Source organism: Manis pentadactyla, chromosome 2, assembly GCF_030020395.1.
Source record: "Manis pentadactyla isolate mManPen7 chromosome 2, mManPen7.hap1, whole genome shotgun sequence".
NCBI classification, from domain to species: Eukaryota; Metazoa; Chordata; class Mammalia; order Pholidota; family Manidae; genus Manis; species Manis pentadactyla.
Window position 1 is genome coordinate 152449777 of NC_080020.1, and position 14768 is coordinate 152464544.

Consider the following 14768-nt stretch of genomic DNA (forward strand, 5'->3'; position numbering starts at 1 on the left):
CTCTGTGCAGAGGGACACAGAAGTGGTAGGTGATATGTTAGCCATGCTGTGAGTTACTTCTTTCTGCTGGAAAGGAATGTATTTGTTGAAATAAAAGTGAAGTTTCTCTTAACATTTTTCCTAAGATGAATACAGACACATGCCCTTTAGAAATAAAATGGGTTTGGAGAGTGAAAATCACAAACACAGAAATCAGCCATATCTGGCTGAGCCCGCCCAGTGTCACCGTTTCACTTTGGCTGAGCAGGCCCAGGCCGCCTTACAGAGAACAGTGAGACAGGACAGTGGGGCTCTGTATTAGACTCACACCTCACATTCCACCATGCAGACCAGTTTATGCTACTTTGAAGCAAAATGTTCCTGGCTCTTACTCTGCGCCCTGCCCCCTCCGTTCCTGGTAACGTCCTGATGTGGAAGTAGAGGGAAGCACTCGTGATGTTTCAAGGCACCTGCATTCTCCCCACCATTGTGCCAGTGCCGGAAACCCACTGGGCTCAGCTGAGTTCCATCTCAATTGTTCTTTCTGGCTGTGGTTGTCAAAAGCCACTGCATTTTACATGAATCGCCACAGTGTAATGCCGTATCTGCAAACAGGCATGAAAGAGCCACTGCAAACCATAGTTCCTTTGCTGCAGATCCCCTCCCCATGGCCTGATGTTGGCTGAGTTGTTCTCAGCCTAATGTTTTTCCCTTGAGTTTTATCTTCTTTCCCGGCGTGGCGCATCCTCTCGTGTCAGAGCTTTGCAGGGGGAAAGCACCTTCCCCTCAGCTAGCACCTTTACACCAGCACGTGGAACTCCCTAGCCCAGTGTTCCCCAAGTAATTGATACTACCTGGGGAAAAAGAGCTGGTCACATGCTTGGAAGAGTGCCAAGATAAAGTAAGTTTAACCCATCTCTTTAGGTCATCACCACCAGCCCTTAGTATGTCTCATGTAAACTGTGTTTTCCATTGTGGCATCTCCCAAATTCATCTGACCATGGAAATCTTTCTTGATAGAATATGTGAACTACAAGCACATTTGGGAAAGTGCTGCCCTAGATCATTCTCAGAAAATCAGCAGAAATGTGATACAAGTTATACTCAATGGTTCTTCAGGCTTTCCCCATAATAAGGCATCTATGGGGTATATGGCAGTGGGTGCTATGAAGAACACAGATGAAGCAGGGACTAAAGTACATGGCGAAGAGCTTGTGCATCAATCAGGCAGATTAATCAGAGAGGAGAGCTCTGGCTGAAAATATAAAGCAGCAAATAAGCAAACTGGCAGAATCCCAGATGGATGGCTCAGGACGTCAGCCATAGCCAGCAGCCTGTCAGTAGGTGAGAGTCCCATACCCTGAGTTTTCCCTCCCCCACTGCCACTTAGCTCTTCACCATTAAGCTTCCTGGGCCACAACAGCCTCATCCCCCCAATGATGGACATTCCTGTCTTGCCTTATCTGTGAGGTTATTCTCAGGAATAAGTGATACAATTTGAGTGACAGCTCACTGTGAGCTGTTCTTCTTAGGAGCAAAGTCATAGTCACCTGCCTCCCTAACCTCCTGTAGACACTACAAGGGATACAAAGAAACAGAGACCTGCCTTACCCACCCCACTCCCCCAAAGAAGTATTTGTCTTTGTTTAAGACACATGAAATGTGCACACTTTTTCGTAAACACATATTCATACTTTGTTCATATACACTATGAATATCAAAAGACAGTGCCCTTGAAGATAGAGGGCAGCAGGTATTGTTTGGAGAGGAAGGGATGGTCTCCAAAAATCAGATGTAATTCTGTCATTTAAGGTTGAAGACTGACATTCTCAACCTTTTGTGAGACCATGCCAGAGAGGAAGGGGGGTTTAGCAGAGCAGCAAGGGAGGGAATCTGGTCTTCAAACCCAGACAAGTACGGGTCCAGTCTCGGTGATGCCTGGTAGCTTTGCCACTTTGGACACGTCATTTAACCTCTCTGAGCCTCATCTACAAATTAGGAGGGATAATGTTGCTTCTCTGTATGAATTAAATTAAATGTTATATGTAAAGTGAGAGACAGGCACATCATAGGTGTCCTGGCAATGAAACATGACTGTAAGACAGATGGTGGGTGACCTTGAACACCAACCAGCCTAGGAAATTTGGATTTCATTTGAGAGGCAATAGGAGGTCATTATGGATCCTTGAGAAAGGGAGTGTGATTTGGTGACATGTTGAAAATGGTATTTCTGCCTAGTTCCTGCAGCCGTGAAATGCAGAAAAGCATGGCCCTAAGGCCCATCAGGCAATATGTGCCTCCAGAACATTTTCCGATGACTCCCCCCTGGGCCAGCTGTGCTTTGGCTATACAGGCAGTCATGTTCTCTCACTCAGGAGATGTGAGCTGGGAGGCTTGGAACGTGGGGGCAATGGAGGGCTGGTGTTAACCGTGGTGGCAGGGTAATAATACATGCACCCTCTCTCACTAGGTGTCCCCTTTCCTGCAAGAGGCCCCTCAGCATCCAGTTGTATTTATAATGCCCTGTGTGTCTAGAGAAGCCAAGGCACGCATGTCACCACTGTCCGTGGTCGCACAGTGAGTGATTTGGAGCTGGGTGGAGATGATACCAGAAGCCATAAATTGTTTGCCACCAAGTTACCTTTCAGCCATACTCAGCTAATTTCAGGAAGTGCTAGCAAAGCAGCTGTATGTATTGTGGTCCTGTTTTCTCCATCGAGAGCATCTGCTAGTGTAGTAGGGACCAGCTGTGCTCTGGGGTTGCATATGCTCCCACGCTCTGGAAAAGCCAAAGTGAAGAGAGGTCAGAATTTCATATAACACCTAGGAAGCACAATAAAGATCCATCTTTTCTTCTTTCATATCTTGCTTGGAGCCTCGTCCTTTTGGTGCATGAAAAGAAGGCAGAAAGCCAAGTCAGAGACCAGTTTTCTGTAGTCCTGTTTTCTCCATTGAGAGCATCTGCTAGTGTAGTAGGGACCAGCTGTGCTCTGGGGTTGTATATGCTCCCACACTCTGGAAAAGCCAAGCGGGGGCCATGACAGTTTCCCTCCCACACCCATTTCCCCAAGGAAGCCTCTTCATCCTCATGGCCCTAGGGGAAGGGCCTCAGAGCTTCAGGCTGGCCGCCACTGGCCCTTGCTGGTCGCAGGACACCCTGTGCTGGTCTCCCCTGAGGAACAGCTGGTCTCATGCGTTTGGGGGGAACAAGCAGGATGTACATGGTCCCTGCCGTGGCTCCAGCCACCTGACCCCCACACTCACGTCCTCTTCACCTGGGTTCCAGGCCCCCTGGTCTATCAGAGGCTTCCCATCTCCCTGAGCCCTGCCGCCCTTCCCCATGCACCCAGGACGGTCATTCCCCTCTGAAGCTTACAGCAGGTGGCCGTGCCCCGAGACTGCTCTTCATGTGGGCCTTACTGTTGAAAAACACACCGAACAGCAAGCTTTAGGAAATAATTATGTTTAAAAAAATTTTTTTTCTCCTGCAAGGGAGCCTGACCTTCTAGACTTGAACCAATCAAATTTGAAATGCAAAGCGAAGCATTGTCATCATTCTTCTAGGCTGGTATCTAGTCTCCCCATGAAACAGTGGATGCCACAAATTCAGAGGGTGGGAGGCCAGTGGGAAGGAAAAACACATCATGTCGATCACTCAAAACATTTTCCCCATTTCATATATAGTCTCAAGTTGAAAACACTCTAGCTAAAGATCTACACTTACCAAAACAGCTCTTTTCTATTAGTAATCGTAGATGCTGGGTAAATTGACTTTTATTAGAAACAACAGCATTTACTCCCTGTGAAATCATTGATTCTTAGCCTTTATCTGAGACATAGATCCCTAGAGACCCCACTGAAACCTATGATCCTCTCCTAGAAAAATGCCTCTGTATCACATTTCATGTTCTGTCTCAGGACATTCCCTGACCCCCCTGGAACCAGCTATGGGGCAGAGTTTAAAACCTGTCCATGATTTGCTCTCAATGAGCAAAACTGCTTGCAGGAAAGGTTTCCATCATCACCTCCATGTCTGAAATATTCCTGACAAAGTCGGACAGAAGCAGGTTGAGGATGGACTAACAGAGTGCAGCTGCTAAAGCACATGGGGCACACACGGTCCTTTGGAAAAGGAGTTCTAGTTCCCTAAACAGGCCGTCTTCCCCAAGCTATTGCTTCTACTGTAACTACTTGCCCTCCCCCCATAAATCATATGTTGATTCTTTGGGATTATAGCTCCCACTTAACCCCCTCTTCTGACTTCCCCCCAAATTTTACAAAATTACAAATTTACAAAAAATGAATGCCTTAACAATCAGGACCTCCAAACTATTCCCCAGTTAACTTCCATGGAAGCTCAAGTTTGTGTATATGTAATCATAAAAAATAATACTCCGAAGTATAGCACTCAAGGGTGTAGCACTCTAAAGTGCTGAAAATGGGTTCTAATAAAGCACCAGGCTGTCCCTTCATGTTTCTAAATAGGCTTCAAACTGCTGCATTGACAGGTAAGTGCCCTGGCACAGGGAGGGGACGCCATCCCTGCATCCTTGGGGGCCAGCGAGAGCTTTTGCACACACCCGCTGGGTCCCTTTTCCCTTACCTTCCAGCGCGTTCCTGTTCTGCTCATACACCCCGGGGAGCAAGTGAAGATGAAAACGGTCAGGCCCCTTTTAAGTGAGTCTGTGATAAAGGATGTTTTGTTGCTGTTCTCTGCTTTTAGACTGAACCAGCGTCCTCCAACAAGTGGCAGCTGGATAAATGGCTAAACAAAGTGAATCCCCACAAGCCTCCCATTCTGGTCCAAAATGAAAGCCACGGGCCGGAGAGCAATCCTTACTACACCCCCGGGAAAGAAGAAGCACAGGACTGTGGGAAGCTTCCCGATGTTTGCCAAAGCAGCCTGAGAGACAAGGACATCCAGGGCACCTGCAAGGAGGAGCAGAGGCCAAGGACCGCCAGCAAGGCCCCGGGGAGCAAAGCCGCGAAGCAGAAGTCCCCGCCGGCGGCCGTGGCCGTGGCCGCAGCTGCCCCGCCGCCTGCGGTGCCCGTTGTGCCCGCCGAGAGCGCACCCGCGCGGAGGCCTGCGGGCAAGAAGCCCACCCGGCGCACCGAGAGGACCTCCGCCAGCGACGGCGCCAACTGTCCCCGGCCCGAGGAGCCGGGGGCCGCGGACGTGCCGGGGGCGGGCGTGGCGGCGCCTCCCGAGCCCCCAAAACCCAGGCTGTGCGGCAACGGCAGAACGAGCCACCGCAAGGAGCTGCGCTCCTCGGTGACCTGCGAGAAGCGCCGCACGCGGGGGCTCAGCAGGACCGTGCCCAAATCCAGGGAGTTCATTGAGACCGAGTCGTCCTCATCCCCGTCCTCGGACTCGGACCTGGAGTCGGAGCGGGAGGAGGACCCCCTGTCCAAGGCGCAGACCGCGGCCGCCGCCACCTCCGGCAGCGACCAGAGGCTGAAGGAGGCCGCCAACAGCCTCGGCGGAGCCGGGCCCCGCGCGCCCGTGGGCTCCATCAGTGCCAGGACCACCAGCGACATCGCCAAGGAGCTGGAGGAGCAGTTCTACACGCTGGTGCCCTTCGGCCGCAACGAACTTCTCTCCCCGCTGAAGGACAGCGACGAGGTCAGGTCCCTCTGGGTCAAAATTGACCTGACCCTTCTGTCCAGGATCCCAGAGCACATGCCGCAGGAGCCGGGGGTCCTGAGCGCACCTGCAGCCAAGGACACCGAGAGCGCGCCCCCCAGCCAGCCAGCCGACACACCCACCGAAAAGGCGCTGCCAAAATCCAAGCGGAAACGCAAGGTAGGCCCAGGCTGAGGGCCTGGGGCGGGGCGGGAGGGCTCTCCTTTACCTGTGGAGGAGGTGATGGAGCCCATGGAGCCTGCTGCCCTGGAATGTCGACTGTTTTATGTGTCCTTCCTCAACCAATACTCGCCCCTACTTTATATAAGCCAGGTGCTGTTCCAGGTACTTGCCGTGTGTTGCCTCAGTTACATCCCTAGAGCCACCCAATGAGCAAAGTGCCATTGATTCCCATTTTACCTACAGGTAATTAAGCCCTGCTCCACTGCATGTTGAAGTGGGCATACAGGAAATATTCATCAGGTGAGCGCAGAGGCAAGCTGCATGCTGGGCCTGCAGAAAAGCTATATACATGGTGAACCCCATTCTTTGCTGGAAGGATGGGGTGATGTTAATGGTGGCACCCTTCATTGACCTATGCAGTCCCACCGCCTGCCTGCTTCCCTGGGGCAGGTCCCCTGCCCTTTGGCCCCTTGGTACTCATGGCCCTGTGCAGCCTCCCCTTCACTGCCTCCTTCCAGGGACCAGAGCTGTTGCCCTCCACCCAGGGGCCGAGGCACAAGCACAGTGAGGGTCAGGGTCAGGAGGAGCATCTTGCCTAACCCCAGTCCAGGTATGAGGGGTGGCAGAAGTCAGTTGGCAATCCCCCAGGGGTTGCCGGTTTGCTGGGTTGGGAAGTTCAAAGGGAAAATGGTTGACTGGACTTTCTCACCCCTCCTCACCCTTTCCTCACACATGGGTCCCACAACTGGCCAGCATGGAAACCCTCCACTGCTGGGCCGTGCGCATGCACCCAGGCCAGGGCCCCAAGACCCTGAGTCTGTACGCACCCCACAGATATCCCCATGCCTTAGGGAACGTGCCATGAAATAGCAAATAAAAACCACCATGACAGGTTAAGAGAGGGACTTCAACAGACAAGAAAATGTTTCTACTTTAGTTCTTTATCATGTCACTATTTTCCTGCTTTTTTAAAAAAGTTTTTGAGGTGTAATTAACATACTATTATGTTAGGGTCAGATGTACAATGTAATAATTTGATTTTTGTGTATAGTGCAAAATGACCACGGTAAGTCCAAGTAACATCATCACTGTACATAGTTAGAATTTTTTTTCTCCTGATAAGAACTTTCAAAATCCAGTTATCTAGCTACTTTCAAATATGCAATACTTTATTATTAACTATAGCCATCATGCTGTCCATTACATCCCCATGACTTGCTCATTTCATACCTGGGTAGTGTACTTTTTTACTCCTTTTGCCTATTCCCCCCACCGCCACCCCCCATCACATTAAGCAACCACCAATCCATTCTCTAAATACATAAGCTCAAAGGTCTTTTTGTCTTCTGTTTTGTGGTTTTAGATTCCACATATAAGTGAGATTGTACACTCTCTTTCTCTGACTTGTTTCATTTGGCATAATGTTCACAAGGTCCATCTATACTGTTGTAAATGGCAAGGTTTCATTCCTTTGTGGCTGAATAGTATTCCATTGTGTTTAAGAACCACATCTTCTTTACCCATTCATTCATCAGTGGACATTTAAGTTGTTTTCACACCTTGGCTATTGTATATAATGCTTCAATGAAGGTAAGGTGCATGTATCTTTTTGTATCATTCACAGTGTTCTCTCCTAAATGCTTGTCATGGTGTCATGTTGCTCCTCCACTCAGCTGACTGTCCGTAGCACAGAGGACAGATTTCATCCCGTGGTTGGAACCTCCACACTGTTTTCCATGGTATCTGTACCCCAATTTACATTCCTACAAACAGTGTGCACAAGGGTTCCCTTTCCTTCACATCCTTGCCAGCACTTGGTTTTGTTTGTTTGTTTTTGATATAGCCATTCCAACCAGTAGGTGTGAGGTGATAGCTCATGGTGGTTTTGACTTGCATTTCCCTGATGATTAGTGATATTGAGCATCTTTTCATGTGCCTATTGGCTATCTGTATGTCTTCTTTGGAAAAATGCCTATTCAGATCCTCTGTCCATTTCATAATTGGATTGTTGGGGTGTTTTCGCTATTGAGTTGTACGAGTTCTAATTTAGATATTTTGGACATTAACCCCTTATCAGATACATGATTTACAAATAGTTTCTCCTATTCAGTAGGTTGCCTTTTCATTTTGTTGCTGGTGTCCTTAGCTGTGCAGAGGCCTTATAGTTTGATGTCATCCTGCTTGTTTATTTTTGCTTTTGTTGCCTTTGCTTTTGGTGTCAAATCCAAAAAATCATCAGCCTGACTAATGTCATGGAGCTTTTCCTGCTCTTTGAACTAGGGGCCCAGCATTTCATTTTGCACCAAACCCCACAGACTACCTCGTCAGCCCTGACCTCCTGGGTAACCTTAACCAGGTGACTGTACCCTTTCTGTCATTCAGTTTCTTCCTTTGTGAATGGTGACATCTTTGCATTTTCAGGTTTAGACAATACAATTCAATAATACAGGTTGGCCCACTACTTCCCTACCCTTCTTTCCTCCCGACTTCCTCTAGATGCTTTCCCTCCTCACTACTCTGATTTATTCATCCCTCCCCAGGTAATTAATTGATTGACAGATGAATCAATCGGTCATCTGCAAATTGATGGATATATGGATAGATAGGCTGATGGGAAGAGATGCATAGATATGTAAGAAATACATAGAGACAGAAATTGATAAACATGTAAATTGGAAATACATATTGCTATATAAGCATACATAAATACAGACATATTCAGAAAGACACATATAAATTTCATAATATTCCACAAATAAATACGTTTATTATTTCGTGACCATTTTAATTTTAACTTCAGAAGCTGCACTTAACACTAAGCCTGACACCCAGCTCTCCTCAGAACATCCAATGAATCATCATTAAACACAGATGCAAGAAGTGAAAGAACATTTCGTAGCAGTCTGTCCTCAGCATCTGGGGCGTAAAGACCCCAGGAGCAGGTGCTTGAGGTGGGACACACATGCCTGGCTGTCAGGGGTGGGGAGCCTAGCCCTGCGACAGCCCTGGAGCCCAGGACTGGGAATTTAGAGCTTTGGTTTGGGCCCTCCCCAGGAGTGCTATTTCAGTGTGAGCATCTCGGATCCTTGTGACAAAGTCTGTGTGACAATCCCAGCCAGAGAGAGAAGGTCAAAGTCTTTCTATCTTTAGTGCAGCTGTTTGTCTCCAGGGAAAAGATTTGCTAAGAGCCCTGAATTTACCATTACGGTGTCTCTGCCATCTCAACAGAAATGGAGCCTTGTTGAATGCATTTGCATTGAACGCTAATGTGTGTCTAAAGCTGAACACAATCATGCAAACAAGAATCCAAAGGACTATTTTATAAAAAGGTGCTTTAAGGATTCTAAGATACTATGGGATAGTCACTGTTAACTAGAATTAAGGCACCAAGAGATAAGAACCTTTCTTATAATTCATAAAAGCCATGAATTCCAAAAAACATGTCCAGGCTTGTCACTGCCTTACAGCATTAAGCCCAGAATACGGTTGTTTTACCTTATTCAGATGCCAAGAGGTGCCAGAATGAGAGACACTGAAACGCCAGTGTGAATTCAGAACAGGCCTCCTTTGGAAGGCTAAACCAGGTCTGTTGATGGCAGAGCTGTTTTCATCATTCACAGTGTTCACTCCTAAATGCTGGTCATGGTGTCAAGTCGCTCCTCCACTCAGCCAACTGTCCATAGCACAGCTGATGGATTTCATCCTGTGTTTAAGAAGCTGACTGGGATCCCAAACTGGGGCAGGAAGGACATGGCCACATTCCTGCTCAGAACGCCCGTGTCCCGAGAGATCTGCTCTGTGGGTGTTGGTGCTGGGTGCTCCTTAGGATCCCTTGAAACCCCCAGTTGAGTGGTTCTATGTATTTCCAAGCAGTGTGACAATGAAGACGACTACAGAGAGATCAAGAAGGCCCAGGGAGAGAGAGAGAGCTCTTCACGACTGACCGCCCCAGCCAGTAACACTTTGTCTGCAAACCACTGCAACATGAACATCAGCAGGTATGCGTGACCCTCAAAGGCAGAGGGGAGCTGGAGGGATCTCTGGGGCTAAAAACCATGTGCTGTGTCCAGGGAAAATCAGATTTCTTTAATGACTGCTCTGGTCTGTGTCGGCAGACTCACTCCCCTCCGTTGAACCCAAGGCTAGTAATGACGCCTGGATGTGCGCCTCATGTCACAGGTGCCTGTAAGTACTTCTTTGTAACAAAAGACTGGCTACAAGTTACACACAGTTCTGTACTCCAAAGATGCACTCTGCCCTCTGAAAACGTCACAACTAAATTTTCCAACCATTATTTTAATAGCCACTACATCCATAAAAATACTAAGCTTCTGACACAAATGAAAAACTATAAACTTTGAGCAGAATCTCCATATGAAATCTCACACTGAAAGCTATTGCATATTGTGCCAAATGTGCTATTAGACAGGATCTGTGTCTCCTAGATTGAAAGGCCACCCAGTCTCTCCTCTAAAGGGGTTCCAGGTGACCCACATTGCACTGAGTCCCTTCTGTGACAAATGGCTTTCTAGCAAGGCAAGGTCCCAGATATTTATTATAAGCGAGTAGCTTATCATCAGTCTTAGAAGCTCTTTCCCTTTAGAAATACCACAGCTCAGAAACCACTTTTCCTCTGCTAAGACACTCCTCACTCTCCTGACTGAGTACATGGAATTTTTAAGGGGAGATTAATGTTTCAGCACCACACATAAAAATGTAAACTGAAAGGTTAGGAAAGATGTAGAGCAGTACTAAAACTCAGAGAGGAAATTGGAGGCGAGGACACACAAGCTCAGGCAGCTGCAGAGTCAGAATCACCTTGGGCAGGGAGGCATGTGCTCCTCCTGAAAGTCTGAGCAAAATGGGAAGCTGTATGTGCAGCTGGCCTGGTCCACAATCCTCTGTGCTGAGCGGAGGGCATCTCGAGATACTGGGAAAATGGTGTTCCAAAATGTCTTTGAAATGTGTGATATAGTTATGTATGTGCTTCTTTGTTAATCCATTAAATAACCTTTCTAGCAGATCTAGTAACTGCCATAATTTCTACATAATTATAAACAGTATTTCAAGATGTCTGCCACAACTGTCATCTGACAGGAAAATATCTGTGATTTCTACTGGTGACACAATCACCGTATTGCCAAAACACAACTCTCCTTTCTTGCCTTCATTCATAGCTGAAGGAAATGTTTGATTTCAGTGAAGTTAGTGAAAATGAGGATGTAATTTTTTCCAAGTTCATGGACCCAGGATAAAAGCTCTTGTTCTAGAGCCTTTGCCTAGCAGAGCCTGCCCAGTTCTGATAGTTTTATTAATGTTAAGTAATGACACAATGCATATGTGTCTGCCTGAGGGTTTCAGCCCCAGGCAAGTTCACTATGGGTTCAGTGAGACCAAGAAATGACAGTGGAAGTTCTTGGGGTAAAAGGGTTTATACCTGGCTTTATTCTCACAGCAGTAAGTAGAGCTCTAGAATCACATCTGCACCCAGCAGCCTGCAGGTCCGTAATCCACCTCCATCTCTGCCTCCACCCAGAGCACTGGGCAGGGCTCATTATATAGTGACTCAGTTAATAATAGCTCATTGCCTACAGGTGTGGAAGCAGTAGCCTAGCAGTAGGCCAATTACATCATCAAGTAGTTTAGGGTCAGGTGAGTATCCTGGCCGCAGGAACTTCCATTTTCCCCACAATATGAAAGTGCTTTCAGTTCTTCCTTGGAAAGGTGGGCCATGTATCCGTGGAAGTGTGATTACTGCTGTCAAGGTTTACCACCATGATAAGACAATCCCAGAAGATGATTGCCCAGTCCAAAGAGGAGATCCAAAAAAAGTTTATTTGGTTAACTTGAATATATAAGCTTTTAATGATGAAGAAATAATCATATGTGCATTATAATATTTAACATAATTTAGTTTTCCATGAATGCTTGAAATCATGTAGTGTGTAAAGTAATAGAGACTTAGAAATATGACTTTTTTCACTCACATGTCAAGAAACAATTATGTTCAGACTGCTCACATATTTCAACATCAGCATCTTCATCATCGCTAGCTGAGCCACTTTTGATTTGCCCAAGGCAGTTTTCCAAGAACATATCTTTTCATTTCTAAGTTGTTAGACACACAGTGCTTTTTGAACCAGAAATCTGTCAGCAGAAATTCTACCCCTACATGTATCCATTTGCATAACATTAAGAACCTAGGCTTGTCATTTGTTCTAGAGGCCTGTTTTTGTAATTTCTACACTGTGACCACCAACTAAGGACATTGCTTTTTGAAGTGAATTTAGTGGCTTGTTGGCAGCGGTAGCCAACACCTGCAATTAAGACCTAACAACTGCCACAGTAATGACTAAATCTTGGTTAAATGGCATTGGGTGACTTATATAAGCATCCCAAATTAGCAGTGACTGAGTTTATTTCAAGCTAATGTATCTTCTCTAAATTTTTTTCAAAGTAATGGCTCTAAACTACTTGATGATGTAATTGGCCTACTGCTAATCTACTGCTTCCACACCTGTAGACAATAGTTGTGAAGGTAAAATAAGAAGATAGGAATCAGAAAATGTAACTTCTAATAATAGTTATGTAGTCTATTTTTATTCTGATCAATTCCTGGTTAGCCCAGAAACCTAACAAGTCAAAGTTGGCTTCATGCTTTGCAGGTTATTCTGTGATTCTGTTATTCTCCATATAGTAATCAATGCAAGCTCAGGTGTTAGCAAAAGTCCTTGTAGAAGTAGAGAACTTAGGGCATTTTATTGACTTTCCATTACTTGCTGCTTACACTTGTTAGGAAAACAGTAAGTTGCTTATTGTGTATTTTGAAATCTTTGGATAAAAACTTGGAAATTGAAAGCTGTTATTCTTAGTCATTCAACTTCAGAATAACTATTCCTCCTGATAGGATGAGTGTCTTGCCTGAGGGTTTCAGTCCTGGGCAAGTTCACTATGGATTCAGTGAGACTGAGAAATGACAATGGAATGTTTTGGGGATAAAAGGGTTTATACCCAGCTTTATTCTCACAGGAATAGGTCAAGCACTAGAGTCACATCTGCATCCAGTAGTCTTCAGGTCTGTAATCCACCTATGTCTCTACCTCTGAGCAAAGCAGTGGGCAGAGCTCTTTATATAGTGACTCAGTCAATAATAGCTTATTGCCTATGGGCGTGGAAGCATTAGCTTAGCAGTAGGCCAATTAGATAATCAAGTAATTTAGGGTCAGGTGAGGCTCCTGGCCACAGGAACTTCCATTTGCCCACAGTGAGCAAAGAAACAATGAATAAAATTTGCTTATTGTACATTATGGTCTGAATGCCATAATATTGTTTCCTGGTATAATAATTCCCAGTAAACACCTTCCTACCAGTAAGTCTTAAATGGGAGGTTTGGGTCATATATAAATCTGTGCCAACTCTGTGACATTCTATTACTGTGATTTCCTTTTCCAGCTTGGCAATACCAATAAATAAAAATGAAAAAATACTTCGGTCACCCATCTCACCCCTCTCTGATGCATCTAAACACAAATATTCCAGCGAGGACTTAAATTCTTCCAGCAGACCCAACGGCAATGGTTTGTTCACTTCCACCTCCTCCAACAAAAAGCATAAGGCCGAGAACCAGCCACAGTCTCATGCTGGCGACTTCACGGTGCGTTGATGCTCTGCCTTTCCCAGTTACAATAAAAATGAAATTGTGCTCACCCCTATGCTTCATCACTAGCCCAGCACACTCTAAACACACGCTTGAGGTCCAGCAAAGAATTCCCACATGCTGCTCTGGGAAGACCTGGCAACACAGTGTATATGGATTGCTGCAAAAGAAGGAACCAGGGGAGGTGTTTTAAGCCTCTTCTGCTAAGGAAGTCTTCTGGTGGGATTTCATTTCCCATTCTGAGAAGAAATGGCCCCAGGACAAAGTAAATTGGAAGTTTGGGACCAACCAACCAATTCATTAGGAGAGATTCCTTACCCCAGGGCAGAGATGAATCTGATACTGAGACCCCAGGCCAAAATTGTGGCCCCTTGGCCCTTGGTGACCAATATAGTGGCCACAGTGTGGGGCCCCTGCCACCATCCCTCTTCCAGCAACCTTCTCAGTGGTGATTCCAGTGTCCTTCAGTCCCTTGGGGAAGGGTAGGGGGCTGGAGTCCACATTCCTCTAGCCTCATATCTTAGTTACCGTGTGACTTTGGTCCAGTTGCTTAATCTCTCTGAACCTGTTTCATTTGCAAAAATGGTGGTGATAAGATTTAAAGGAAGACTGTATTATCTAAAGGACTGAGCACCTACGCACACCTCTGCAAGCAGCTCCATATGTTAGTTCCTCTTTACTGCCACCTCTGTCTAGCATCTGGTGGCCCTGGGCCTTGCATCCTCGAGGCACATTACTTAATCCAAAACTCTCCCCACTGAGTTCTCTCAGGTCACCATACCTATCAAAACAAGGGAGGCTTTGTGAAGCAGGCAGAAAGATGAGACATGGGAGCAGGACTCTGCGAAGAAAGATGGGAGGCTGTATTTAATGCTGTAGCCCATGAAGTAGAACAGTTAGTTGGTAGAAGCTCCTTTAAGAGCCTAAATCTTATTATATCATCAGGAAATTAACCCACTCATGCACCCTTATTTGGGAGCAATTATCTTTAATTCTAGGCTGAAAGAAACAGAAAGACCATATTAGAAAAACATGAAAAAAAAGCTACCAATTCAAGTAAAAAAACAAAACTTTTCTTTGCGTCTAGATCCTTATGTCACAAGCAAGTATGAAGTGCAGAGAACTGCAAACCAGTTATGGATTTTGTTTAGTCATTCTTTGACTGAATAGATGCTTGTTGAGCAAACAGCAGGTACTGTGTGTCAGGCACTGTACCAGGCTATGAGATACAGGGATGATCTGACAGATTCAGTCTCTGCCTGCACGATGCTTGCCTTCTGGCCGTGGGGATCCCACACATCCATAATTAACTACCATAAGTGCCCA

The 14768-nt window shown here is 46.2% G+C and overlaps 1 protein-coding gene across 4 annotated transcripts in view; it reads left to right on the plus strand.

The window, feature by feature from the left end:
• Positions 1 to 14768, plus strand: part of AFF3 (ALF transcription elongation factor 3) — a 507786-nt gene that overhangs the window by 453615 nt on the left and 39403 nt on the right. For 3 of the 4 annotated variants that reach the window (XM_036879973.2, XM_057496944.1, XM_036879976.2), the window contains 3 exons: positions 4703 to 5782; positions 9656 to 9783; positions 13238 to 13439. In XM_036879973.2, coding sequence (XP_036735868.2) covers positions 4703 to 5782; positions 9656 to 9783; positions 13238 to 13439 — 1410 coding nt within the window. The remainder of the gene's footprint in view (positions 1 to 4702; positions 5783 to 9655; positions 9784 to 13237; positions 13440 to 14768) is intronic. The other variant, XM_036879974.2, reaches the window with a different exon arrangement.